The sequence below is a fragment of the Pipistrellus kuhlii genome, unplaced genomic scaffold (assembly GCF_014108245.1).
Source record: "Pipistrellus kuhlii isolate mPipKuh1 unplaced genomic scaffold, mPipKuh1.p scaffold_m20_p_34, whole genome shotgun sequence".
NCBI lineage: Eukaryota > Metazoa > Chordata > Mammalia > Chiroptera > Vespertilionidae > Pipistrellus > Pipistrellus kuhlii.
Window position 1 is genome coordinate 4,573,635 of NW_023425534.1, and position 27,876 is coordinate 4,601,510.

The 27,876-nt window shown below is 66.7% G+C and overlaps 1 protein-coding gene across 6 annotated transcripts in view; it reads right to left on the reverse strand.

Annotated features, from left to right (window-relative positions):
• Positions 1–27,876, reverse strand: part of CASZ1 (castor zinc finger 1) — a 114,775-nt gene that overhangs the window by 32,936 nt on the left and 53,963 nt on the right. Inside the window, exons 1-3 of one of the 6 annotated variants that reach the window (XM_036461054.2) lie at positions 22,999–23,250; positions 22,800–22,803; positions 22,481–22,534 (exon numbers count right to left, since the gene is read on the reverse strand). In XM_036461054.2, the coding sequence (XP_036316947.1) occupies positions 22,481–22,534; positions 22,800–22,803; positions 22,999–23,001 (61 nt within the window). In that variant the 5' untranslated portion in view covers positions 23,002–23,250. Of the gene's footprint in view, positions 1–22,480; positions 22,535–22,799; positions 22,804–22,998; positions 23,251–27,876 lie in introns of those variants that run through there. The other 5 variants (XM_036461053.2, XM_036461057.2, XM_036461059.2 and 2 more) reach the window with 5 other exon arrangements.

Genomic DNA, 27,876 nt, shown 5'->3' on the forward strand with positions numbered 1-27,876 from the left:
CTTCAAGCATGCACGCACGCCGCTCCACACACCCGGCCCCGCGCGCGCACACGCACAGGCGTCTGTGTGTGCAGCCGGGTCAGTCACACGCGCACACGCAGAGCGGCCCGCGCACACACGCAGGGGTCTGTGTGTGTGCAGCCGGGTCAGTCACACGCGCACACGCAGAGCGGCCCGTGCACACGCGCAGGCGTCTGTGCGTGTGCAGCCGGGGCAGGCACACGCGCACACGCAGAGCGGCCCGCGCACACGCGCAGGGGTCTGTGTGTGCAGCCGGGTCAGTCACACGCGCACACGCAGAGCGGCCCGCGCACACGCGCAGGCGTCTGTGTGTGCAGCCGGGGCAGGCACACACACACACGCAGAGCGGCCCATGCACACGCGCAGGCGTCTGTGTGTGCAGCCGGGGCAGGCACACGCGCAGGCGTCTGTGTGTGTGCAGCCGGGTCAGTCACATGCGCACACGCAGAGCGGCCCGCGCACACACGCAGGGGTCTGTGTGTGCAGCCGGGTCAGTCACACGCGCACACGCAGAGCGGCCCGCGCACACGCGCAGGCGTCTGTGTGTGCAGCCGGGTCAGTCACACGCACACACGCAGAGCGGCCCGTGCACACGCGCAGGCGTCTGTGCGTGTGCAGCCGGGGCAGGCACACGCGCACACGCAGAGCGGCCCGCGCACACGCGCAGGGGTCTGTGTGTGCAGCCGGGTCAGTCACACGCGCACACGCAGAGCGGCCCGCGCACACGCGCAGGGGTCTGTGTGTGCAGCCGGGTCAGTCACACGCGCACACGCAGAGCGGCCCGCGCACACGCGCAGGCGTCTGTGTGTGCAGCCGGGGCAGGCACACACACACACGCAGAGCGGCCCGTGCACACACGCAGGCGTCTGTGTGTGCAGCCGGGTCAGTCACACGCGCACACGCAGAGCGGCCCGCGCACACGCGCAGGCGTCTGTGTGTGCAGCCGGGTCAGTCACACGCGCACACGCAGAGCGGCCCGCGCACACGCGCAGGCGTCTGTGTGTGCAGCCGGGTCAGTCACACGCGCACACGCAGAGCGGCCCGTGCACACGCGCAGGCGTCTGTGTGTGCAGCCGGGGCAGGCACACGCGCACACGCAGAGCGGCCCGCGCACACGCGCAGGCGTCTGTGTGTGCAGCCGGGGCAGGCACACACACACACGCAGAGCGGCCCATGCACACGCGCAGGCGTCTGTGTGTGCAGCCGGGTCAGTCACACGCGCAGGTGTCTGTGTGTGCAGCCGGGTCAGTCACACGCGCACACGCAGAGCGGCCCGTGCGTGCAGCCGGGTCAGTCACACGCGCACACGCAGTGCGGCCCGGAGACTGGCACCGCAGCGGCCCAGACACGGCTGCTGTGGCCCGAAGGGGAGACAGAGCCCTCGGTGCCCAGCTGTCCTGCCCGGGCGAGGGGCTCTGCTTGGTCCCCGTCCTGCTCCGAGGCCCTGGCCTCTGCCAAGCCCACAGGGCCCAGGCTCCCCCGTGCGGTGCCCCCGGTGCCGTGCCCGAGGGGAGCCCTCGGCTGGAGGGGAAGCCAAGGAGACGGGCAGGGAGCTGCGGGTTGCAGCCACGGCAACGGGGCCGATGCTGTCCCACGTCCCTGCCCGCCTGCCCGCGGCCGGGCACGCCGGGACTCGGCACGGCCTCCCAAGGAGGAGGGGCCGGCGGCCGGCGGCCGGCAGGGACAGGAGCGGCGCAGCCAAGGAGGGCAGTGCCGGAGCCACCTCCGCAGCGGCTCTGGACGCCCTGCCTGTCCCTTCGTGTGACCGGAGCGCGGGGACACGGGCTCCCCCAGCCCCCGAGGGCCCGGGCCCGGACGACCCCGCCGGGAACTGGGGCGGGGGAGGCCGCTCCGGGTGCCCCCGGCCTCTCCCGGGGTCCCTCCTGGGTCCCCAAGGCCAGTCCCCCCTCGCCCCCGGGCCTCCCCGCTCCCCGCCGCCGCCCGCTGCGTCTCCCCGTGAACTCCATTCCTCTCTCCTCTCGGAAAACAACTGAGCTGTAAATACTGTTTAACCTTCCCCCTCCCCCCGCCCTCCCCGCCGCACTATAAAAACACAAATATGCCATAACTCAGCCGGCCAGGCCCCGCGCCCGGGCCTCTCAGGAAGGTCATTACAAACGACTTTCCGATTCACTGCTCCTGAAATAATTTTGTGTATTAAAACCTGAATCTGCACTTTCTGGGGCCGAAAGCCTCGCTTAATTATGGCGGGTGTCCTTGGGACGGACAGTGATCCTTCACTCGCCCGCAGCGCCGCCCGCCCCCGCCCGCCGCCCGCCCCCCTCCCCGGGCCCAATCTGTTTTCAAAGTGTGTCTGTCCTTTATTAAATTGTTTTCTTTTCCACATTATCAGTTGCCATGGAGACCTCATCTCTCGGATTATTTGAATTTCATTATATCTATTGATTTGGGAGCATTTCATCTTTTTTATTGTTTTTCTGTCAATTTTCAAAACGAATAACCATCTAATTTGCGTCAGCGCTGATTATGTTTGTCCCTCAATAGAGGTCGGCAGCTGCGCTGGGGAAACAAATCAATGAAAAACCATCATAAAACTCCCCACTCCGGGCTCCGGGATGTGTGGGTGACATTCCACGCCTGCGAGAGGCACACTCATCAGCTCCAAGTTCGGCGGCGGCGGCAGTGGCGGCCGCGCCGGCCCCGCTCCGCGCCCGCCTCCTCCGGCCTTAATATTTAATCCCGCGATTCGGGGCATTATTGGCGGTGTTTTTATTAGCGCGGGCGCCTGTGCGTGCCGGGCGGCGGGCTGGCCGAGGCGTTACTTTGTGGGTGAGGCGGGGAACCCCCCGCGGAGGGCAGGGCGGCCGGCGGGGAGCGGGGCGGAGGGGGGAGCCCCGAGGAGGGACAGATGCTGTCGGGATGGAGGCCCCCGGATGCGGGGCCGGAAAAGGGGTGGACGCAGACGCGGGACCGGGCGGAGGGGGAGGAAAAGAGGGAATTCAGATTGCTTACTTTGTTGGTTTTTTCTAAATAATTTATGCAATTTTAAGCATTTATGTATAAATTTTTTAATAAGCCACCCCGGAGCAGGATGGCCATTAACATCCCCACGTCCTTCTGTCCAATGGGCTGGCGGAGAGGATCAATTTCTGAGAGTACTTTCCCTTCTTTATGACATGATAAAATGCTTTTAAAGCAACTTACACAAATATGGAATTTTTTTTTTCCCTTTGGCTCCCCCGTCCCCTCCTCTCCCTTCCCCTAACAGCCTTCTCACCCCAGGGGGGTGGGGGGAGAGGGCTGGCTCTCCCGTGCACGTGCACACGCTGTGCACACGCTGTGCACACGCTCGCCCTCCGGCCCGGGTGGGGGCCGGGCTGGCAGGGAGACAGCCCAGTTCTGACTGGAACCGGCCGTGTCCTTTAACAAGGGCATAAACTTTCATTACCCATGCACGCAGTCAAAGACAATTTAGGGAAACGCGCTGCTCGGAAAAGGAAAACCTCAGCGATTCGCGGCCGCGCCGCTGCCATCTGGGGGGCTCGGCTCTCCGGCTCCGGGGAGCCCGGCCCTGACCCCGGGGCCCCGCCAGGCCGGGGCGGGAGAAGGGAGCACTGGGCGGGCAGGGGCTGGGCCCCTTGGTCATGCCCCAACCCTTTCACACCCCCCCCACACCCCCGCCCAGACATGGCCCTTCATTTCTCCCTCCTGCTGGCACAGAGCAGGCGTCAGCTCTGGGGCGGACGGACAGATGGACGGACCGAGTGCAGACTGAGGAGGAAAGCAGGGAAGTGGGCCCAGCACCCCGGGTCCCGTCCTCAGACCCACCGGGCGGGGGAAGGCCCCTCCGGGGTCACCTCTGGGAGCAGCTCCAGGGAGGGATGCCCCTGGGGTAGAGGACTGGGGTAACCGGAACGAGAACGGGTGGCCCGGCCACCATCACCCCTGCCGGCTGCCATGTCCCTGCGTCCCTGAGGAGGAGCCAGGCCTGTGAGGAAGAGAACTCGTGGTCCATGCCCAGTCCTGGGGACGCCCTACTGCCACGACCTTTCACCCTGCACCCCTCCTCCTGGGGAGCGGGGCGGGGGAGGCGGTGCTGAGGGGTGAGCCCAGCCCAAGGGCCCAGAGGGCCGGTCCTGGCTCCCGGCAGACGCCTGGAGCCCCTCCCCACTCGTCTCTGGGACGGTGTCCAGCCTCGGAGACCACAGGGCACCTGGACTCAGGCGGCTCCCGAACAATGCACAGCGCCATCGCCACGCTGTCCTGTCCCTTTAAGCAGGGCCCGCCTCGCCCGGGCCTCGGTGCCCTCCTGTGAGACCGGCTGCTGGAGGGTGACGCGGGGTGACGTGGCTGGCATGGGCCGGGCGGTGCCGGCCCCTCTCCTGGGTGGCACCCGTGAGCAGGCCGAGTCCAGCCTGGCATGGCCCTGCCCGGGCCCGGCCCTCTGGGCGGCCTCCGCTTGCCCAGCTCTCAAACCCGCTTCCTCCTGGGACCTCCCCTGCCGCGCCCGCCGGCCCAGGACCCGTGGCCCTGGGTCCCCCCAGCATCCCTCCTCTGGGCGAGCCTGACGGGGGCCCACAGCGCCCGGGGTGCCGGTGGGTGCGGCCAGGGGGGACCCGGGCAGCGGGGCTGCGCCCACCGCCCCCTCCTCTGTGCTCAGCGCCCCCAACAGCCATTAAAATAACAAGTTTCTGTTACAACCTAAACATCCCCACATCGCAGACAGGGTTATATTACCCCCCCCTCCCCCCCGTCACTCTGGGCCGTGTCTGCTCAGAGGCGCTCACGGCGGCCCCTCCTGACGAAGTGACTTATTAAAGTTTAAACAGTAATTAACAGAACAATAAAAATAAAGGGATGTTTGGGGAGTCGTAGCGCGCGGGGTTTTTGGCAGTGCCAGCACTTTCCCGGTGCCCTGCGCTGGCAGCAAAACGCGGCCCGAAGCCAGGGGCCGGGGATGGGGCCGGGGATGGGGCCGGGCCAGGCCGGGAGACTCGGGCCTCGCGGGCCAGAGGGAGGGCCGGGCGGAGGGGAGGGCTGAGGGTCCGGGAGGTGGCGCGGGGTCTCCACTGGGCTCCGGAGGGGCAGGCGCAGGGGCAGGGGCAGGGGCAGGGCGGGCTCGTGGGCGCAGGGAAGAGGCAGCCTGGGCAGGAGACCAGGGAGCTGGGCTGCAGAAGCTCTGCAAAGCCAGAGCCCAGCCCGGCCCGGGCACTTCCGGGAGCCCAGGCCTCGGGCACTTCCGGCCAACGGCAGGTGGCCCTGGCCGGGGAGGGGTCAGCGTTGTGTCCGGCCAACGGCAGGTGGCCCTGGCCGGGGAGGGGTCAGCGTTGTGTCCGGCCAACGGCAGGTGGCCCTGGCCGGGGAGGGGTCAGCGTTGTGTCCGGCCAACGGCAGGTGGCCCTGGCCGGGGAGGGGTCAGCGTTGTGTCCGGCCAACGGCAGGTGGCCCAGGCCGGGGAGGGGTCAGCGTGTGTCCTGCAGCGAATGATTCCCGGCTGGACCCCAGCCACTCGGGGCTCCCCTCCCAGTGGGGTGGGCACTGCCCTTTGTGAGGCTGGGCGGGACAGGGCACCCCCGGGAGGCCTCCTGCAGCTCCTGGCCTCCACTGGGCATGAGGAAGGACGGGGGGAGGCCTTGCGTACTCCCTCTGGGAGGGTGAGACCAGGCCCCTGTAAGGGCGGGAAGCACGTGGCTGGCTGGGCCCGGGGTGGGGGTGGGGGTGGGACTGGGCCCCCACAGTGGGGTCCTCATTTGCGAAGATTCTCAGGGAGATGGGCCTGGGGGGCTGGTCGCCTTCAGCCTCTGCCCAAGTTCCCCCTGGAGGCTCGGACACTGGCTGTGGGGTGGCAGAGAGCAGGGAGGGGCCTCCAGAGCGGAGGCTCCATGGGAGGAGCACACGGGCCAGGGGCCTGGGGAAGAGGGGGCAGCAGGAACCCTGGTGGCCACAGACATGCGTGTTATCTCACGCCCGTCAGTCAGGTCCTGGACCCCGAGGTCCTGCTGGGCTGGCCCTGGGCTCACCACCTGCCGTCCGGGCACTGCCACAGGCTAAGCAGGGGAGGGGTGCCCCTGACCTTACTGTGTCCAGAGCCCACGGCCAGTTTCGCTGCCTTGCCCGCCCGGCGCCCGTGCCTGCCCTTCTCCCGTGAGAGCCGCTACCCAATCAGCTGTCTCTCTCCCCAGCACAAGGCACGCATTCCCCCGAGCAGCAGTCCCCAACGCAGTCCTTCCCGCGAGGCCGAGTGCAGGGTCCACCTGGGGGCGCTGCGAGGCCCCTCCGAATACTCCCGGCCCTCTGTGGCCTTCTCCGTCTCCCTCCACTCCGAGCGCGCCAGCCCACCTGGGCCTGCCACAGCCTCTGTGCCCCGGGCACCGGCCTCTGACAGCCTGGCCCGGCATCCAGCCCAGGAGCCACGCCGGCCCAGGCAGGCAGCCCCCGGCCCCCGGCCCCCGCTCTCAGGAGGGACGTGAGCAGCTGAGCCGCCGTGGAGGGGCGAGGCTGGTCTCCTGAGAGCCGGCTCCGGGCAGCTGGCGGGCACACAGGGCAGACGCCACGCCGCTGCCTCTCGCCGAGGCCCCTGCGGACGGGCGGCGAGGGGCGTGCAGGCCCCCGGCCTCGGGCCACTGGGCTCCGGGCAGGAAGCACTGCCTGAAGGCGTGACTGGGAGCCAGAGCCTTCTTCCCCCCTCTCCGGGGCCGAGCTCTTTGGGGCTCCAGCCCGGTCCCCAAGATGAGGGACTCCTGCGAGGAGAGACTGGAGGGTCCAGGCGGAGAGGGCAGCACGGGCCTGGGCGATGCTGGCCCAGCTGCTCTGCCTGGGAGCCAGGCCCGAAGGAGCCACAGGCGCTCACACCCCTCGCTGCTGGGGAAGCCGCCCGGGGCACCCAGCGCCCAAGCTGGCGGGCCGGGCCTGGGGGCACACTCGGGGTTAGGAGAGGGGCTGGCGGAGGGCACGGCTCCGGCGGAGGAGGGGGCTGTAGGGACAGAGGCCGTCTGACAGGTCCGCTCTAAGCTGGGCCGGCTGGCAGCAGCTGCGCCTCCTGAGAACCCTCCACGGCTCCCGTCCCGGGGGCCTGGCCAGGAGCTCCCAGGGTGGCACGCTCATGGCAAGGCTGCCCTAGGCGTCCCGGACCTTCAGACCGGGCGGGGCTGAGGCTGAGAGGCCGAGAGGCTTGTGGAAAGCCCAGGCCACCCGGTCACCGGTCAGGACCAGACAGACCCAGGACTCCGCTCCCGCCGGGCCCTCTGACCAGCAGCGCCGCGGCCTGCGCGCAGAAGGAAGGTTCTGGGCCCCCCGGCCCAGACACCGCACGTGCTCCCTGTGGGGCAGGCTGCCCTGGGCCCGCGGGCCGGACCCCCAGGGCTCTGAGCCCGCGCGGGGTGCAGGGCTGGACTGCAGGCTCCCCAGCCCTCTGAGGGCTCTGCGGCCCGGCTCCCGGCAGGAGACGGGGAGCACACGGGGGTGGGTGACCGCGTGTGAGAGAGAGAGAGAGAGAGAGAGAGGGCGCTCCAGGGTCAGCGTGGGGGGCCTCCTTGGGCTGGGAGGGCAAGGGGGGCCTGGGAGACAGAGGCCCCCGAAGGCAGCCCCAGGGCAGAAGGGGGGGTGGCAGCAGGTGGCAGAGGGGTGCTCTGGATGCCGCCTCCGCCGCCCACCTCCCCACAGCCCATCCTCCACAATCCCCCCGGCCGCCGAGGTCAGCAACGGGGACGCGGGGGGACTAATTGGGGCTTGTTTTTAAAACGGCGGCCCTGGCGGAGGGGCTTAGCGGGGCCGGCCATCTGGAGCGAGGAATTACCGTCACCTCCTCCCTGATCCGGAGTCCCTGAACCCAAAGCTGGTTACTGCGGGGTGGGGGGGTGGGGGGGGAAGGGCTGCAGGTGGGGGGCCTGTTTGAGGGAGACACTCACCCGCGGGGGAAGCACCCCTCGTGCCCTCGGAGGGGCCGGGGCCCAGCGAGGGGGCGGGCGGACCCAGTGTCCTCTGAGCCCACGGCGCCCCCGCCCGCTCACCACACTCCCGGCCGCGCCGGCCCGCGCAGGGGCCGTCAGGTAAATTAGATCTGAAAGCTGACAATTTCTGACCATATTTCCTTGATTATTTCAAACAAATGCACAGCAGCCGCTGTAAGGAGATTAAAGTGACATAAACGTCCCGGGTGGGAGGGGGGAGGGCAGAGGATTCAGGTCACCCCCATCCGTCCCCCGCCTGACAGACGCTATATCGCTATCCAATCCAATAAAAAATCCCCCCCTTTTGCTTTAATTAATTTTACAGCTAGCTTGCTTAATTACTTTCAATCAAAATCCTCCTGCCATCGCAAAATTAGAGATGGTTGAGCTCCATTAGCCTAAATTCTTCATTTCCATATAGAAAAGGGGCTGCCGGCAGAGCCAGCCTGGGCCCCTGGCAGGACAGACGCCCGGCTGCCCGCCTGCCCGCCCGCCCGCCCGCTGCCAGCCGCCCGGCCCGCTCCTGGCTTCCGCGCCACGGATCTCTGCCCGCCCGTCCCCCTCAGCCTCCTCCACCACTGCCCCGTGGGGTGCAGGAGCTGAGGCTCAGGAGGCTGCACTGTGCCCCCAAGTCTCCCCATAACCCACGCGGGGCCTGCAGAGTGGGGCTGGGCTGCCAGGGCCGGCGGCGGCGGCTTCCAGCAAGAGGCAGGGCCGGGCCCAGGATCCGGCGTCCCCGCGAGGGGCACTGAGGCTCTCCAGACAGAGCCTCCTGCCCTGGCTGCCCACAGCCGGGCACTCCGTCCTGCTGGCCCTCTGCCCCGGCCCCTCAGAAGCAGAGCTCCTAGCAGGCAGGAGCCCCCTCCCCCCAGCTGTGCCCTTTGGCCCCGGGCCTCTGGACCCCCAGAACCAAGGCCCCCAGGGTCCCCCTCTGCTGTCTCCTGGCTGAAGGCCCCCCTCCTCTCAGAGGGACTCCCGGGGCCCGCTGTTTTGATGGCATCGACGGGCCATGTAGTTACCCCCCACCCCAAACTCTGGTGTTCTCCAGGGGCCCCTCCCCGCCCTCCCCCGGCCCGGGTTCCCAGCCTGCAGCAGCTGCTCCTCCGCCCCGGGCCTGGGGCCTGGGTCCGGTGGGTGGTGGGTCTGGGCTCTGTCCACATCCTGTGCTCGCACTGGCTCCTTTCCCCTCCCTCCACCCGCCTCATCCTCACAGCCCCCAGCCCCGGATCCGGAAACTCCGCTTCAGGTTTTCCGTGCTGCAGCCCCGAGTGTCACCACGGGGTCCAGCCCAACCTGGGCACCAGCTGATTAAGGATCTGCAACAGGATGTAGGGACTACAGTAAAACCTGGCTCCGGATCCGCAGGGGCAGAGGGCCAAGTCCTGCCTCTGGGACTCCCCTCCCCTCCCGGCTGCCAAGGGCCTCGGAGGGCCGAGCCTCTGTGCCCTTCATGGGGTCCTCGCTGGACTCTGGGGAGCGGGTGACCCAGGGTAGCTTTAGGGGACCCAGGCCAAGTCTGGCAGAGAGGCAGGACCAAGAGGGGGTGTGGAAGGGGGCTTAAGGCTGAAACCTGCCCCAGGTCCTGCCCGGGGACAGGAAGCCAAGCTCTGCAGGGAACTGGCGGAGCAGGTGCCCTGGGTCTGACTCAGGGCAAAGGCAGAGCACACTGACGGCTCCGGAGGCCCTTCTAGGCAGCGGACCTCCCGCTGCCCCATCCCCGAGGCTGAATGACTCTGGGTGTGCGGCCAGCTCTGGCTGGGGGGGGGAGGAGGAGGAGGGCAAGGGCGAGGAAGCTGAAGCTGAACCCCTCTCCCTGGACACCAGGGCCCACAGGTCACTCTGCGGACTCCCTGCCGGCCCTGCTCTGAAGGTTAACAGGCTGCTCCCCTTCCTGGGCCGGCTGAGCTTCTCACATAGATCCCAGCACCTGCTAGCCCATCCCCGCTGGCCCAGCGGCCCAAGGAGACTGGTCTCGGGTGTCAGGTGGCGCGGGGTGTAACGGGGAAGACGCGGCAGCACCAGAGGGCTGCCCACACCGCAGAGGGCACCGAGGGGAGGCCGCCTGGCCTCCGGGTGAGGAGGAGGGCAAGCAGACGCAGACACGCTGCCCGCCCCAGCCGGGCTTCCTGGGCTGGCTGCTCCCCAGCTCCGCCTGCAGCCGGGCCTCTGTCCTCTCCCCTGCCCCCTCCTCCTACGCCATCAGCACAGGGGCCAGGTGGCAGGAAAGACAGGAGCAGTCCCTGTCCGTCCGTCCGTCCGTGGTGGCACTGACTGACTTCCTGGTCGCTCTCTGTGCCCCTGGAGCGTGGCTGAGCCACAGTCCTGCCCTGCTTCTGCCCCCCACCGTGCCAGGCACAGATGGGTTACGTTGGTAGGTGGGCGGCTGGAAGAGCCCATTCTGGGCCACTTACCCAGAGTTCAAAGGGGCACAGCCACAGGGAAGGCGGCCTCACTCGCCATCCACCTCTGGCCTGGCCCCCTGCCCACTGGCACCAGGCCCTGGCTACCCCTCCTTCCTGTGCACCCTTCGGAGGTCCCGGCTGGAATGCCGCTTCCTCCGGGAAGCCCTCCGAGATGACCACCCTCGGCCACTGCCCTCTCACCGCAGGAGCCTGCTCCGTGCGGTGGCACTTCTGTCGTAACTGGTTTCATTACCCCTCTGTCTCCCTCCTGACGGCAGGATCTGCGGGACGGGGCCGCAGCTGCAGCCCAGCGCCTGGCCCACTAAATATTTACAGAATGAACGCAGAAAACCAAGTGCTTCTCAAGTTCACTAGGGGAAGAGCTGGGATCGGTGTGTGAGTGTGTTTGAGTGTGTGTGTGTGTGTGTGTGTGGCCTGACCTCTGTACCAAGCCCCGGGGGGCTCCAGCAAGCTCTCCTGTCTGCCAGGCGGGGACGCCCTGAGTGGGACTGAGGCTGAAGCCCCTCGGCTGGGGCCTCTGCCCCTCTCGGTGCCTCCCGCTCACCTCCAAACGCCCTTCCCGGGCTCGGCCAGAACAAAAGAGGCCCCAGTTGTCCGGCCGCTTCTGTGGGAGAGGAACAACTGTTCCAGCCGGGCCCTTTCTGGATCAATCCAGCAACTGTTGGCAGCGCGGCCCGGCTCTCCCCACCGCCCGGCTCCTCCCGAAAAGGAGAAAAGGAAAGTGGAAAAAAAAAAGAAAAAAAGAAAGAAAGATGGGGAACATCCCATCCCAACCCCCCCCCCCCCCCCCCCCCGGCTCCCTGCCCCGCGGCCACGTCTGTCTGAAATGTCAGAAACACAAAGAGGACACAGGGACGGCCACCTGCCACGGCGGACAACTGGGACAGCCGCAGCGAAGGGTGCGGCTGTGAGATCAGGACCCAAAAAAAGGAGGTGAGGGAGCAGAGGATGGGGGGGGGGGTGGAACAGGAGGGGAGGGGACACGGGAAAGATCAAAGGGAAGGGGGGGGACTTGGGAGGGCAGGGGAGCACGGTCCCGCGGGAAAGAGGGGGTGAGGCCGAGGGTGGAGAGGCCAGAGGCAGAGGCCCAGGAAGGCCCCTGGAGGCCAGGCTGGGGGGGGGGGGGAGGGCGGGGAGGGGGCAGGAGGCTCACAGGGGGCAGAGGGGACCGTGGGGGCGGGGGGAGGTGAAGCGGGGGGAGAGAGCTGATGGGGAAGAGGGAGCGAGGTCTATTAAAAACCTCTCAGTGCATAACACAAAATGTCAGGGTTTATAGCTTCATTCCTGGCATCGCCGGGACCGAGCACCCCGCGCAGAAATGTCACTGCTTGTCATGTTTAATCACCTGCTGTTTGTTAACACCTTCCCTCACGGAGCCCGTCTCACTCTGCCCCGGCCCCCCGGGACCCGGAGCCAGAAATGTCCCGCTCCTTCCTTGGGCCCTGGCCCTGGGTCCGGGTCTCCGGGGAGGAGCCCCTTCTGCAGTCCGTCTGACCGCCTCCCAGGAGCCCCCGAGGGTCAGGGGCCCATGGGACCCCAGCAGAGGGCCGTGACCTCCAGCTGCAGGGCTCACTGCCTCGCCCTGCTCCTTCTGCGGGTCTCCCCGGGGCTGTCTGTCCATCCTGCCCAGCGCCCGGCGGGCCCACGCGGACCCCATCGCCGGAGCCCACCGATCTGCCTGTCGGAACAGCAGCGGCCACGGGCGCCTCACGCTCAAAGCCAACACCCTCAGCCACAGCCCGGCCACACCGTCCGCGGGCTGGAGGCTCCGGGAGCGCTCTGCCCGGCTGTTTAGACTAGGCACTCTCAGTCCTACTGCCCCAGGATCCCCCCTCGGGGCGGGGGAGCGGGTGGACGGGCCACCCCAGCCGTGCAGGTCCTTCCCAGGACACCCAGCCGGCCCCCTCCTGAGTGCAGAGCGGCCCCTCCGAGGAGCGCTGGGTCCCTGTGCAGCCAGAAGACACCGGTGCACCCTCGGGTGGCCGGGCACAGCCCCGTGTGGGGCGGCGGTCTGCAGAGCCGGGCTCTCCTGTGCGGCTCCCCGGCAGCCCCCTTCCTGTCAGCAGCCACGAGGCCGGGGGTGCACTGAGCCCCCGTGTCTCCCCGTGAACCGGGGGCCGTGGCCCGACCCTCCCTCTCAGCAGACCACGCCGCACGGAAACACACCGGCCAGCACCGCTCACATACATGTTCTTCCCCGAGACCCGAGCCCGGCTGGCCCCTTCGCTCCCACGTCACTGAGACAAGCCAGAGTTCCCAACCCCCCCGCCCCCCTTCCCTGCAAACAGATGGGGCGCCGTGCTTGGGAGACAGGCACTAAGGAACGCCTTTCCAGGAGTCACCCCCCCAGCCCCCCCTGGCATCACCATTGCACTGTACACAGGGAAGGCCACGCCGTGCCCACGGCAGCACGGTACACGCTCAGCACATGAAGTGTCCCTGGCCCAGCGCTGGGTTCCCCGCATTGGGAACCAGCCCAGCAGCTGTGCAACCAGGACAGCTCCCAGGCTCCTTGCGGGAGACGAGAGCAAGGATTCTGGACATGGCCCGCTTCGTCTCAGGGGGCCGGCCCCAGGGGAACCACGGGGTCCCGTGGCCACAGGTGTGCACGGTGTTCCATGCCCTCCATGGGGGGGGCAATGTTAGGGTGAGGAGGAGGTTTGCACGCAGCTCTGTTGGGCCTAGGGAGGCGGGTGTGCACCCTCTATTCCCCCACGCCCCCCACCGAGTTCACATGTTCCCAGGGGACGCACAGCCCACGGAGCACAGCCACGGAGCACAGCCACGGAGCGTGGCCTACGGAGCACAGCCACGGAGCACGGCCCACGGAGCACAGCCACGGAGCACAGCCCACGGAGCACGGCCCACGGAACACAGCACAGCCCATGGATCGCGGCTCACGGAGCACCATGGAGCGTGGCCCACGGAGCGCAGCCCACGGAGCACGGCCCACGGAGCACGGCCCACGGAGCACGGCCCACGGAGCACAGCCACGGAGCACAGCCACGGAGCACGGCCCACGGAGCATGGCCCATGGAGCGCGCTGCGGTTCACGTTGGGTGGTGGTAGGTGGGGCCCTTTGCAAGGAACGCTTCCTGGCCAGAGGCCACCGTGGCTGCCCAGGCCCCCCAGGACCCTGAGGGAGGGGGCCGTCCATGAGCCCCCCTCCTGCCTCGGAGACGGGGTTCACAGGACGTGGGTCTTTCCAGGCCTGGGCGAACCACATCGCTGCCTGCGTGGTGTGACGGCTCGAAACTGCCCCACAGCCCTTCCTCCTCGGGTTCCAGGAGAAGCGGTCCCCCCCGGGGGAGCCAGGCCTCCCTGAGCCTCTGGCCGCGGGGGGCTCTGAAAAGCGGGTCCCCATCATTGAGGGACCCCGAGCACACTGGGCCACGTCCTGCCCGTGCAGCAGGCCGCATGGTGGAGCCCCAAGAGCCAGGGGCGGGGCCTGGCCGAGGTTTGGGGGCGCCCCCTGGCCTAGCGCTGTCCGGCCCGAGCCCCCTGGATTCATCCGATGAGCACAGCCTCCGGCCGGCCCCGCTGTGAGCCTCTCAGTCATTTACCGTCGGATGGAAAGTGACTCCCCGCCCAGGAATGTAAGTTTTCATCTCGGTTTAAGTTCGCTTCTTAAAGCCATTACCGGGCATCTGGCGGTGACCTCCCCGAGGCGGGGGCCGGAGCAGAGCGGCCCTGAGGCTGCGCGGACCCAGCTCCGGTCCCGGGCGAGGCACCTGTCCGGGCGCGGGGAGGGAGGCGGGGGGACTGTCATCCCTGAGAGTCGCTGTTTGTGGAAAAGTCGCCTTTCGCGCCACCTGCCCCGTGAACTTACGGTGACAGTTGTTGAAAAGCCTCGGCAGCTGGTGCCTCGGGAGCGTTTTCTATTTTTAATTGTTTGATCAGAATATTAACTCATCTCGGCCCATTCCCAAGGCACCCTTCCCGGCCGGAGGGTCCCCCCCTCCCAGACCTGCCCCCATCTCCCTCCCTCGTCAGGAGCCCGCTCTGAAGCGGATAATCTGCTCGCACACCTCCGTGCGTTTGCAGAGGATCGGAGCAGCGGGGAGGAAAATCCGGGGGCTCCTCACCCTCGGGCCCCGGGCAGACCGCCCCACGTCCCCACGTCCCCGGCCACGGGGGACAGGCTGGCTCCGGGACCCGAGGCACTGCCACTCCGGCCTGACGCCCCTCGTCCTGGCTAACGGGAGACCCAGCTTCCTCCCCTGCCCTCCGGTGAGCCCCGTGGACCCCGTCTGCTCCCTCAGGGGACCCCAGGGAGGGGACGTGGGGGGAAGGCCGTGCCCCTGGGCTCAGGGGGGCTGGCCAGAGGCTGGCTGCCTGTACAGCTTCCGTCTCCAAGAGGAAAGGAGGAGGCAGCGTCCCTATGAGCACAGGGGCCCCTGCCGCACGCAGCCCCTCCAGCCAGCCCGCCCAGACGGGTGTCCCTCGAGCTGGAGACAAACCACGTTGCGGGGAAGAGGCTGCTGGGCCAGACCACCCCCGGGGCGCCCTCCCCCCGCCCTCGGGAGGCCCCCCAGCACAGGGCCCCCGGCCTCCTCTCCCGCACGGCCTTGGCCCCCCGGCCACGCTCTTCCCTCTCAAGGTCGCAGGGCCGTCCACACCGGGGTATTAACTCACCGGCCGGGCCCTGTTAGCCACACTCACCACAAATACCCTTTCTGATAAAGTTGGCAGAGAGAAAGTTCTAGAGCTCACAACAATGTCAGAGATGGCCGCCCGCCCCCACCGCACAGGAGAGCAGGGTGGGGCCGGCCAGCAGGTCACCCAGGAGGCGGCGGGCACAGGTCCTGGGGGGGCTTTCGTCGCCCTCCCTCCCGCTCCTCCTTCCTGTCCTACTTCCCGACTGCGGCCTGCGGCCAGGCGACCGCGGGCTGGGATGGCTCTGGGTTAGCGCAGGTCCGGGCGCCCAGAGGGCACCGCCAGGGGCAGGGGCACGGGGCGCGGGCTCCCCGAGACCGGGGCCCAGCCCGGAGGCCAGGAGCTCGGGGCCCCCGGAGGACAGGCCTGGTGGCCTCCGGGGCCGTCTCACCTCGCTGAGCCCTGCCCACCGCCGCCCTCCCCGGTGCACACGGCTTTAATGTTTTTATTACCTGTTTGACTCGCTGCCTTATTGCTTCTCCCCTTAATGGGGCCGTAACCGTGGAAACAAGGAATAAACGGCCACCAGAAAATGAGATGATTAAACAGGTCACCCTGGCAAAACAAACTCAGCCAAGGAACCTCTGGGGGCGGGGAAGGTAGGCTTCCCCTCCCCCCACCCGCAGCCGGAGAGCTCGGGCCCAGACCCGGACCCAGCATCCCTATCCCTGGAACTGGGGCAAGTGCCGTGGGGCGCCCCCTGCTGGGCAGCGGGGCAGCGGGGCACCTGGCCGAGCCTTCCCCGAGGCTCCCCTGGGCTCCTGGGCGGAGGGAGGGAGGGAGGGAGGCCCTGACCCAGAGGGAGCTGGAAACCACAGCCAAGGAGGCGGGCACTGAGCTCCCGAATCCTCTGCCCCAGCCTCCTGGGTGCCCCCTGCCTCCTCCCTGTGGTCCGGGGCCTCTTCTCATACAGCACATTTTCTCCACCTGCCCTCCCCCCGCCCCCAGTCCACGGAGGAACCCCCGTAAGAAAGGCCAGCACAGGCCAACGCTCGATCCAGGGAGGTTTCCCCTGGGCAGCCCTGATCTTTGGAGCCACAGAATCTGTCCGTCCCCTTCTTCCATCCCCCCTGCCCCCCTCAAAGCAGGCAGTGCCCCCCGCCGAGAGAGGGCCCTCTTAGCTTGAGGGGGGTCCCAGCAGCCACGAGCCTCCGGCGCCCCCAGACGCTGGGGCGGGCAGAGCCCTCGGAGATAGGAAACAGCTGCGGGAAGTCTCAGGCCCGGGCCTCGGCCCTGGCAGCGCGGGCGGGTCCTCTCCTGGCACCCGGCCCGCCCCCCGGGGGAGCTGGGGCCTGGACGGAGGACCTCGCGAGGAGGGACAGGCTGTGTGAGGGGGAGAGGGCGGTGGACAGGGGAGGCGGAGAAGAGGCCCGGGCCACCCAGTGGGTGCTGCCCTCCTGCCCCAGTGCAGGCAGCACGCGTCCCGGGCCACGTCTGGCCGCACACCCAGCCCCTCCCGGCCCAAGCCGCGGTCATGGTGAGGGGGTCGTGCGGGGCCCCACCCAGCCAGTCAACGTCCATCTCTATCGCTGTGCCCCCTCGTCCCCCGCGTGTCCCCCCTCATCCCAGCCCCGCTCACTCCTGTAAGTCGGGCCGCAGAAAGCTCTGGAGGAGCTCAAACCCAGGCCCCCGGGAGCCGGCCAGCCGTTCCTCCTGCCCCCGCTCAGAAGCCAGCGGGAGGCACTGGACGGAGAGGCACGTCCACCCATCGATCCGCCGCACTGAGGTCTGTGCGGAGCTCACGCTAGCGGCGCCATGAGGGGCAGCGGCCACAGAAGCCAGGGTTCCTGGCCTCGGCCTCGGTGGCCAGAGTCTGAGTGCAGCCTGACACCCCCATGTCATGGCGTGACCAGGCCCTCAGAGGGGCAGGTCCCCAGCCAGCCGCCTCTTTCCAGGGGCAAGTGGGTGTGAGGCTGCCGGGAAGGGGGAGAAAGAAGGGGGCAAGAAAGGTGGGCAGCACGGCCTGGCTCCAGGGAGCCGGGCAGCCGGCAGGAAGGACAGGAAGCTGTGGCCACAGAGTGCGAAGCTGGAGGCTCACAAGAGAGAGACGAGCCCAGGGGGACTCGGGGAGAAGTGGTGGGTGGTTCCGGGAGCACCGTCTGCCTAGCTCCAGCGGTCCCAGCACCTCCCATCCCTTCCCAAGTTCAAGGGCCACGCCCTCCCCAAGCTCCTGGGCCCTCTGTCCCCGTGCTCCTCTCCCTGGTGTGACCGATGGGCACATCTGTCCCCTCACCGGGCAGGCCCCGGGGACCCGGGCAGCACCAGGTGCTCTTCCTGCAGCTCCCGCCCGCCAGGCCCTCCCGGATGCTTCCTGAGCCGAAAACCTCGCTGCGGAGCGGGGTCTCTGCCCCCACAGGGGGCAGCATGGCCCGATGGGTCTGGGGTGTGGAGATGCTGTGTGTAGTCAGGGAGCGACACGCGTGCCACCTTTCACAGTCAACCCAAGGGAAGCAGTCTCTCCTCTGCACACGGGCCGCCAGCCTCTCCCCTCCCCCATCCTCCTCCTCCTCCTCCCCTCCCTCCTCCCCAGCTCCTTCCTCCTCCTGCCTACCCGGGCCCAGCTATCCCAGCACAGCTGCTGCTTGCCTTGGGGACCCACAAGCTGTAATTACTGCAGAGCAACTTCCTTCCCCCTGAAGATGAGGAGGAGGAGGAGGAGGAGGAAGAGGAGGAGGAGGAGGAGGAGGAGGAGGAGGAGGAGGAGCTGCAGCCAGTGGGTCAAGGTTTAAAAGCCAGCGTGGGGAGGGCAGGGTTAGAGAGGAGGTCTTGGGGATGGGGGAGGAGGGGGTGGGGTGGGGGGAGTGAGCCTGACCCTCCTGAGAATGGGGGCCAGCAGGAGGAGGCTGGCCGAGGGGCCAGCGCCGCCGGCTCACCTGGCAGGATGTAGGGAGAGGAGGAGCCGGGCCCCGAGCCTTCCCAGGCGGGCGCCGCCCCATCCCTGCCCAGGGACCGGAGCCAGGGCAGCAGCCTTAATGAGGAGATGCTGCTGCCGTGACTCAGCCCTCCGAAGGTGCCTCCGTTTATTTTATTTTTCCATCGTAAAAACCCGAGCTGCAGCTCAGCCAGATTCCGCGGCCGTGGGGGAGGGGGCGGGGAGCATGGGAGCCACAGGGAGGCCTGACTCCACGGCCCTGGGCCCTCCCCGGAGGGGACAGGGAATGGGGTTCCCTGGCTGGTCCGTGCGGGGAAAGGGGGCCTGGGACGGAGCCCTGAGGCGTCCGTCCAGTCCTGCCCTCGCTGCCTCTGCCTCTGGGTGGAGGGAACTGACTGGGTCAGGCCTTGCACCCTGAGGTTCGCTCTGATATCGTACGAGGGAGCCAGGGCTGGCTCCAGGGGCCGCCTCTCAGCCCCAAGCTGCCTGTCACGTGCGTGTTCTGGAAGGAAAGGTCCAGGGGAGGTACTTCTCGCCGGACCCCTGGGCCCCGCCCGCAGACGGCCGCGTGGTGTCCTCGGGTAAAACCAAGCGGGAGCCGGAGACCTGGAAGGCCATCGGATGCTCGGTCCCTCCACACTCACAGCCCGCCTCTGTGCGAATGGTCCCCGGAAGCTCAGCCTCCCCAGAGAGCCCAGTCTGTCCTGGGCGCTGCCTGCGCCTTCTTGCCAAGATGGCACGGAAGCACCTACCCCCTGCAGACTGGCAGAACCGGTGCCCGGCCTGACGGCAGGGACCGGTCCCAGCGTAGACTGGTCGAGTGGGTGCGCCTGGCCAAGTGGAGGCTCGAGGAAGGAAGATGGAGGGCAGGCAGCCTGCAGGCTCTGCCCTGAGCCCGGCCTGGAGTCTCTGCTCCAGAAACGGCTCAGGAGTCTTCCCGAGCCCCATGCACGCGGGGCCTACGGCCAGCCAGCCAGCCGGGTTCCTAGAAGCCTCCGCTCCTGGCAGGGAGCTGGCCTTGCCCGGGAGCCACACCGAAGTCCCCAGAGTCTGGAGGGGGCTGGCCCTCGGGGTGGCAGGGGCCCAGACGCTGGGCTGGGCAAACCACGCTTTTGCCCCCTGGGGCCGGATGCCACCTGCAAAGCTTCTCCTACCTCGAGACCATGTGCCCTATAAGCACGTGGCTACTAGGAAATTCCACTCCGAGAACCGAGCCACCATGCCAACCTGGCCCAGCTCCCTTGACCCCATCCTTCCGGGCCTCCTCCTCGCCGAGGCCGGGCCAGGAGGCCACGGGGGCCTGTGTGTAAGGCAGGGCACTCGGCCTGGAGTCCCAGGGAGACCGCAGGGGGCCTGGACTCCTCCCGCTGACCCACCTCTGCAACATGGCTGCGGCCGTGGCGCCAGGTGGGCAGAGCACCCCCTCCTCGGCTCCCCCTGCGGTCGGGCGACCCCCGTGAACGTGCCTACGTGGCCCTTTACCTGCCAGAGCCTACCTCGGGCCCTCTGACGGACAGCTCTAACCCCGAACAGCCCCTCCCCTTCCTCTCAAGTTCCCCCTGGGGAGAGGGGGACGCTTTCTAGCCAGATCCCAGAAAACCAAGGACAGGCTCCTTCCCAAAGCTCTCCCGCTGGTCCGCAGCCACTCCCACCGGCCTCCGCGGTCCTGGCTGGAACGCAGCCTCGTGGGGCCTAATCCCGGGGAGCTTCCCACCGAGGAGGGATGTACCTGGGCCTGAAAGCTTCCTCCTGCCTCCTCTCTCCCCTCGCCGGCTCCCGGCCCCAGGGAAATCACACTGAAAGGGCCTAATGGAACTCTGTCCTCCTCTCTTCCTCTCTCCTCCCTCCCTCTCTTTCTCTTCCCCTTTTTATTTTTTTATTAGCATTTGTGGAATTTATTCCCAAACTCTCCTAATCTTCCGTACACAACCATTTGATTTGCATAACCCAACCCCCTCTCATAAAAACTGGCTGCTAGTTTAATTAAAAAATGTAAATTTGCTGTCATCTCGGGGCCTGGTGAATTAGGACGACATCGGCATTTTTTATTGCTAAAGACGTCCAGATTGATCCGGCCCTTGGCTGAACTGTGGCAGGGGGAAAGGGGCCCGCATGGCCCCCGAGGGTCCGGAGATCCTGCTGTCCCCTCGTGAGAAGGCTGGGTCCTCCCACCACGGAACTACTTAGGGCTGGAGTGCTCCAGGGCCGAGGCCGGAGGTGGTCCTGACCCGGGATCCAGTGCCTCCTGGGTGCCTGGTACCAGCCGCAGTCACCCGGGGCCGGTGCTTGCAGCCTGTGCTACAGAGGCTCTGGGTGGCAGCTGCCCAGGGCCCGGAACTGGCCCAGCATGAGCCCTGACCACACACAAGGCCCCTGGCCCGGGCTGTGTCCAGGAGAGCACTCTGGGGGTGCAGGGAAGGTGGCCGTGGAGTAGCCAGAGGAGGCTCAGAGGGGATCTCAGAGTCCCCACCTGACTTCCCTTTTCGTGTGGACGGGGGAAAACGTCTTTCTTCTGAAGTTCTGAGATTACGTGCAACTTCCAAGTTCAAAGAAAAGGCCGGGGTGGTATCAGAGAAACAGGCAGAACTTTGGCACCTTGGACCTCCCCTCGCCAAGTGGCCAGAGTCCAGGCGTGGGGCCTGCGGGGAGCGCCTCCCTCCGGCTCCAGGAGGGCCTGGCTGACCTCAGGGGCCCTTCTGGCTTCTAGGAACAGTTCCCAGGGCCGGGCCCCGGGTGCTGGGAGAAGCGAGTCTCCCTCGGGCCCCGGAGAGATGGTGCAAGAGGTTCTGCCACCCACAAGCTCAGGGAGCCCTCTCCCGCGTCAGGGACACCCCGCGGGAGGGCTCCGCCGTCCTGCCCCCACCGCAGACCGGGCAGGCTGGTTGGTGGAGGGCGGGAGTGTGGACGCCCGCTCCAGTTGGTACCCAGGTTGGAAGGAGGGACAGGGAGGACCCACCTTCCAGCTGAGTAATGCCCGGGTGCCCTGTGCCCGCCCACAGGCCGAGGCCCGGCCCCCGGCAGGGAGTGGTGCCTTCCCCAGCCCATGGGGAAGGTCTGCCCCTTACAGGGCTGGGTGGGGACCCTGTTCCAAAGAAAGGGGCTGGGGCCTGAGAGGGAGGCGATGAGACTCCCGATTAGAGGTGGGGGCGGGCTGCTTCTGTGTGGGAGGGGAGGGCAGGGAGGGGCAGGAGCCTTGGGCACCTTCACCACTTTGCCCAGCAGGGGGTGTCACACCCTACCTGGGCACAAAGGTCCCCAGGACCTCCCCATCGGATACACCTAGGTCACACACCTGCTGGACACAGTCTTAACGCTCAGGGAGCGACCCCTTCCCCTCACACATCCCTTACTCAAAGCCAACCACCAGGTCCCCCTGCGCCCCCCACGGCTGCCCCCGGTCCTCTCTGTCCGATCCCCTTTGACCTCAGGAGGTCAAATGTCAGCGCACGGGTCCCAAGGGCCAATGCTATGAACTTGGGCCCATTATAAACAGCAACTCTAATAGCCACCAACACCACTCGCCCATCTATAAATGGAGCAGAGGGTTCAGAGGTCAGTCCCATTGAATTATCAACCTGTTTATCACTGACGTCTTTTTAAAAAATGTTTAGGAAGAAGCCAGCGGCTTTTGCCAGCCTAGGATTGGAGGGTCCTGGCCAGAATTTGGTTTCAGTGGAGAGGGCTAACTGGGAAGCCTGGTGGTAAATCTCAGTCGGGACTGAGGCTAGAATCACGGATGGGAAATGAAGAGAAATACGGAGTAAAATGCGATTAAAACCAAGAAAACACCCAGATCTCGGGGTACACTCTGGCCAGGCCAGCACCATGCTCTCTGGAACCCTAGCCTCGGTGCCACGCTAGGCACCCCTCAAAACCCAAGAGTCCACATTCGGTCGTTTGTTTTGGCCTACCCCCTCCCAGGGTGGGGACCAGGAAGGGGGATGGAAGCCAGGCCTGGGCCCAGCACTTTGAACTGATAACAGCCACCTCATCCCACGGATTCTCAGGTGAAAAACACTCATTAGCCATAATAAGCAGCTTGATCATCCGACACAGCCTTGTCCCAAATAAATTAAATTCCTTTACCTTGAGACAGTCGCCCCGAAACCAGACGAACCACCTTTCCCAACAGGACGCTGCTTTCAAAAACTAAGCCACCCCCCACTAAAAAAATAAAAACACACACCCCACAGCCAGACACAGGGATCTCTGCCGGGTGGGTGGGCAGAAACACACACAGAAAACACACGGAGCCATTCAAAAGACGGAGAGCCAAAACCCCCACAGAAAACCCCTAAACCCTCTGTCCGGGTGCCCCCCGCTCCCGCTCCCCTCCCTTCTTTCATAATGACAAGCACGAGATTAGTCATAGTCACTAAGCAAGGAGCAAACAACAACAACCAGAGCCTCTGCTCCCGATCCAGAAACCGGGGCGAGGAGCCCGGCGCTGGGACCCTCTCCGGCCCGCCCCCGCCCCCGCCCCCGGCCCGGCCCCCGCCCCGCGCTCCCCATTGGGCTAAAAACAAGAACTTCCGTAAAAGCAGCGAAAGAAAAGCGAAACGGCCTCCCTCCCCAGGTTCCCACCGGCCCCGCCGTACCTGTTCCGAGATCCATGCTCCTCGCTTTGGTCCCAAACTCTTCCAGGAGCGCGGGCGCGGGCGGAGGGGAGGAAAAAGAGGATCTGGTTAGTCTCTCGCCGGGCGCCGCGCCCCGCACCCCTGCGCCCCGGCCGCGCGCCGCGCCCCCCGTCCAGGGGCGGCCAGGCCCCCGGCGATCGCGATCGGGACCGGGGAGACCGGGGACGGACCTCGCCGGGGGCCCGGGGAGGCCGAGCGCCACTCTGCCCCCCGCCCCGGGCGCCCTCCCGCGCGGGCATCGCGCACGCAGAGCCGCCCCGCTCCGCTCCCGAGTTTATTAAAAACTAAAAGAGAAACTATTTATAGACGCGGCCGGGTCCGGGGGGGGGGGCGGCCGGCCACGCAGAGGGGCGCCCCCGCCGGCCCGCCCGCCCGTGGCCCCGGCTCCCGCCCCCCGCCCCCCGCCCCCCGCCGTCCCGGTCGGAGCCCCGCGGCGCGCCCCCCGGCCCGGCCCTCCCCCGCCCCGCTCGGGCACTCACCATAGTCGGAGAGTCGAAAGCCGAATTCACTTAAATAATCAACTTTCATAATACTTAATTAATGCCTAATTGCAACTGATTGCTCCCCGAATAACAAGTTGTTGTAAAGCCCTGATGTCATTGCTCCTGACGGCGGCGCGCAGGGTAACAGTTTGGCAGGAGGGCGCGGCGGGCGGGGCGGCCGGGGGCGCTGCCCGGCGCCGGGTGATTGGCGGGGCGGCCGCGGCGCCGCCTCCCCGGCCCGCCCGCCGCCGCCGCCCGCCGCCCGCCGCCCGGCAGGTGGAGGAGAGCGCGGCCCGCGGCGCGGAGTGAATGGGCGCGCCCGCCGCCCCGCGCCCCGCGCCCGCTCCCCGGCTCCTGCGCGCCCCCGCCGGCTCCCCGCGCGCACCGGGCGGCCGCGCACCGGCTGGGCGACCGGCCTTCGGGCCCAGTGATCCCCAAACCCCGGACTCCGGGGAGGAGGGAGGAGGGAGGGGGGGCGGCCAGGCTCGCGCTCCCACGCTCCCCTCCGCGCTCCGGCCTCGCAGGCGCGACTCGACGGCGGCGGCGGCGGCGCGCGGGCTCCCAGGCGCCGGGCGGCCCGGGATCGCGGCGCGCGGCCGCGCAAACTTTTCCGCGCGCGGGCGCAGGTGGACGCGCAGCCCAGCCGCGCGCTCCCGAGCTGCCCTGCGCGCACCCGCGGACTCGGGGTGCGGGGGTCCCAGGGTTTTTTTTTTTCCAGCGGGTGCCCGCACCTCGTGGTGGTGGTGGTGGTGGTGGTGGTGGTGGCGGTGGTGGAAGAAGAGAGAACTCCGGGCGGTGGGGCGTGGTGTGCCAGGGAAACACTAGCGCCGGCGCAGCTCAGGCTCCAGAAGTGCGGGGGGGGTGGGGGGGCGGAGGGTCGGGGGTAGACCCCCCCAATCACTACCACCCCGACCCGGCTTCCCCCGCTAGGGTTTGGCTTTGCCTTTAAAATGGCCCTGGTGCCCAGCCCACCTGGGCCAACTGCACAGCCCTGCTCAGGCCTTCGTCCTCCTCCCGCCCAGAAGTCCAGCCCCAGCCCCAAAGCTGCGGGCTCCTCCCTCATCCGCCAGGGAGGACGCCTCTGTCCTTCTCTGAGCGTCATCACTTTGGTCCCCCATCTGCTAAGGGCGCCTCTGCCCACTCCTTGGCCCTCATTATTTCCTCTCCCATAAGGCACCTTGGTGGGTCTCTCTGCCATGGCCCCCAAACGCCACTGCCTGCTGTGGCTGTGTGAGCTGAGATTCCTTAAACTTGAGTGGCCAAGCTGTGCACTGGGCCTGGGGCCCAGGGAAGCAGGCGGCCAGGCCGGCGGGAATGTGGGAGCTGTGCTGGTGAAGCACCTGATCACCCTCCCCCCCAATCCTCCCACCTGTGTCCACCTCCTGATTCAGGGGACGCCCCTCCGCCTTCCACAGACAGGACCCTGGCTTTCCCGCTCCCTGGGCGCCATCCAGCAGCAGGGCGCCCTGCCGGGCTGTTTGCAATGTTTGTTTTGCAAAGTCAAGGCCCACGGAGGCCTTGGGCAAAGGCGTCGGTTGACAGTCTACTCCTTCTCCCACGTTCCCTTTTTTTTCTTTTTTCTTGGATTGCTCTTTGGTTCCCAATGGCCTCACCGGAGGTTAGCATCCCTCACCTACTTCCCTGCCTTCCTGGCATTCCTGGTGGTGGCACAGCCCTCCACCCTTCGGGCCTGCCCCATCCCAGGCAGGAACAGCGGGAGGAGGCCCCGATGCGGCACTGAGTTCCTCTGTCCCCCAAACTCTGCATAAGGGGGCAGAGCTCTTTAAAGAAACCAAGGCACATGCGACCCAGAGGCTCGGACAGCGGCTGGCACCGGGCAGCCGGGCAAAGAGGGCCATGAGCTGCTCCCCACGCGGGACCCCAGACGGGGCATCTCTGGGCCCAGGACTGCTCTGGGGTCCACACACGCCTCGGGGTGCTCCCACCTGTGACTTCCCAAAGCAAGGTCTGCAGCTTTGGGCTGTGACGACAGAGAGTCAATCCCCTCAGTCAATCCTGAGTGTCCGTTTCCCCATCTGGGCAATGGGCTGCAGACGGAAGCCTGAAGACGTAGGGGCAGACGGATGATTTCTGGGTGCATTTGAAGGCACCTCGTGTATGGGGAGCTCCCTGCATGTACTGCCCACGGCCTGCCGGCCCCTTCTGGAGTCCTGCTGATGGTGACCCGGAGGCAAGGCCACCGGGATTAGCTGCACGGTAACTTCTGAGGCCTCTGGTGGACCAGGACTGGAGAGGAATGGCCTCAGAGAGCGGGAAGGCAGGCAAGCAGGCAGGGCCGGCCAGAGGGAGGGAGGCGGGGGCTGCCTGGAGAGCCTCTGTCCTGCCAAGGCCATGGCCACCATCAGCTACCGTGGGGCCTCCTCGAACAGGCCGGAGAGGCCCAGGAGCGAGGCCATCTTGTGTCCTGACGTGAGGAGGTCTGCGGAGAAGGCTGAGGCGCCCCTGAGGTCTCCAGGGTGAGTCAGAGGCCGCGGGCTGGAGGGGTCCCGGGTTTCTACCTCTGCCTCCCTCCCTGTGGGCGGGTGCTCGTAGGAAGGGGAGAGGCCAGAACGCTGGCATCTGTGGCCCATTTCTAACCTGAGGATCCTGACGTGCTGACACCTCCTTAGCCCCCGAGGCCAGGCCACAGCCAGGACATTGGTGCCTGGGGTTTGGGGGTCGAAAAGCCCGGTGACACAACCTCTCCAGGTCTCGAGGCGCCGGGCCCAGAGCCGCCAGCTCCTCCTGACACACCTGGCCTCCGAGGGAGAGAGCGGAGCCGGGGGCAGCCATCCCCCCCAGGCCCCTCACAGTTGCGGGGAAGCAGCCGGCTCCCAGGCGGGCTCCGGCCGCTGGCTCCGGGCCCCTCGCAGCCCTCGCAGCCCCGGCGTGCCCACTCCTTCTCCCTCCCTCTCTCCCTCCCTCCTCCCCAGCCTGCGGCCTTCTCACTCGCCAGCCTGTTGACACACCGGGTATCTCATGCTTTATCTGCTCTCATTTTGAATTCGTAACTTTCACATAAACTCGAACAAAGCTCCTTTTGTTCCCGCACCCCACCCCGGGATCCCAATAAACTGGTTCCCTCCGCGGGCGGCTGGGCCAGGGCGCGGAAGCCTCGGCCAAAGGCGGTGTGTGCATGCGAGCAAGCGTGTTCGCACCTGCGAGGGAGCCCGCGTGCTTGCGTGTGTGTGTGTATGTGTGTGCGCGCTCCCCGGGCTGGCGGAGGGAGGGCGGGAGGGAGAGCGGCGAGCGAGCAGCCTGTGGACAGGACACCGTGGCACCGGGACAGGACAGCCTGCCAGGGCCCCGAGGGGGCGGCCACGGGAGGGTGGGTGTCAGGGCAGCAGGGAGACAGGAAGGAGGCAAAGGGCAGAGGGGAGCGGCAGAGCGGGGGGGCTGGGAGCGAGGGGCCGGGGCCGGGCTGGGGCTGAGCGTAAGGCAGGCCCAAGGATTGCATTAGGGTGGCAGAGGGGCTGGCACAGCCGAGCGCTCGGCCCCGTAATCCTGTTAGCCAGCAATCTCCATTCCGAAAGAGCTTCATTTCTTTGTGAATATTTGTAAACTAGATATCTAATGGAAAATTATAGGAAAATTATAGTGAAATTCATGACGGAGAAATCCGATTATCCCTAATTCAATTATGCCATCTTAGCCCACACAGCACATTCCCCATTTTTTTCCCATAAATACCGATGCCAGGGGTCCCGGTAATCAAATAAAATTGAAAATCATCTTCCCATTAAATTCAATTAGCCGCAATTTCTAAAGCCTATCAGAGATTTTAATTACTAAATTATAAAATTCTCCAATGCTAAATTGAAACCAAAAAAATGGCACATCCTTATATTTCACAGGAAAAAAAAACCACAAAAAAAAAACCAGGGGGCCAGCAAAATCCTTGACAAACGCCCTGCTCGCTGTGCTCCGCTCCAGAGCAGGTTCCCGCCTGCAGGGACCTGGCATGGCTGCCCACCTCTTGGCCCCCCTGGGGAGATGGCCAGAGGGCAGGGGACTGGGCCCAGGCACATTCATCCACCAGAGGGGCAGACCACACCCCCAAACCCCATCCCGGGAGCGGACCTGCCTCCCTTCCTGGTGGTCCTCCCCCGAGGAGCCCTCAGCTCTGTCCCTAACCGGGAAGTCCAGAATCGCCACCTCCTTGACCCTTGGCCTGGGCGCAGGCTCAGGTCACCGCGAGGCCCCGGGGCCTGGTTCTAGGGCAGGAGACCAGAGGCAACCGGCTTCTTACCCAAGCGGCAGCTCTCTCACCTCCCTGCCGGCGGGGGCAGGAGAGGGGACGGAGCTCGGTGTGAAGGGCGGACGGATAACACGGATGGCTTGTGGCCCCGAGTCTCCTCCACAGCATTCCCAAGGGCCCTGGGCCCTGGGCGTTCCCCTCTGCTGGGAGAAGGGCTGGGGTTGGCACGGTCCACACCTGGCCTCTCCCCTGCACTTCTAGCTCCTTCTCTCTGGGAAGCTGGCAGCCCCGAACGGGCCGGGAGGCACCCCCTGCCCATGGGGGAGAGGGCACGGGTGTACCCCTCCTTCCTTCAGGGCGGTGATGGCCACAGCCCCTTCCCCACCCGGACCACTTACCCTGCTCTAAAGGCTTGTTTAGAAGTCAGAAGAGCCGGGGAGGTGGCATCAAAGGTGGCATAGAGTGGCCCCGGGCGGGTGGCTGGGTGGGCAGCCGGTGGGCCCGGCAGGCAGTTTCGAGACAGCCCACAGGAGCGTTGCCGCAGCCCAGCACCCCGGGAGCTGGTCTAATTTGCCAGGCAGGCAGGAGTGCCAGCAGGGGAGGCACCCGCAAACAAAACAAAAACAAAAAAGTTAATTATCTTTGGCTTTTTCTTAATAAATATCCAAACTGGCCCG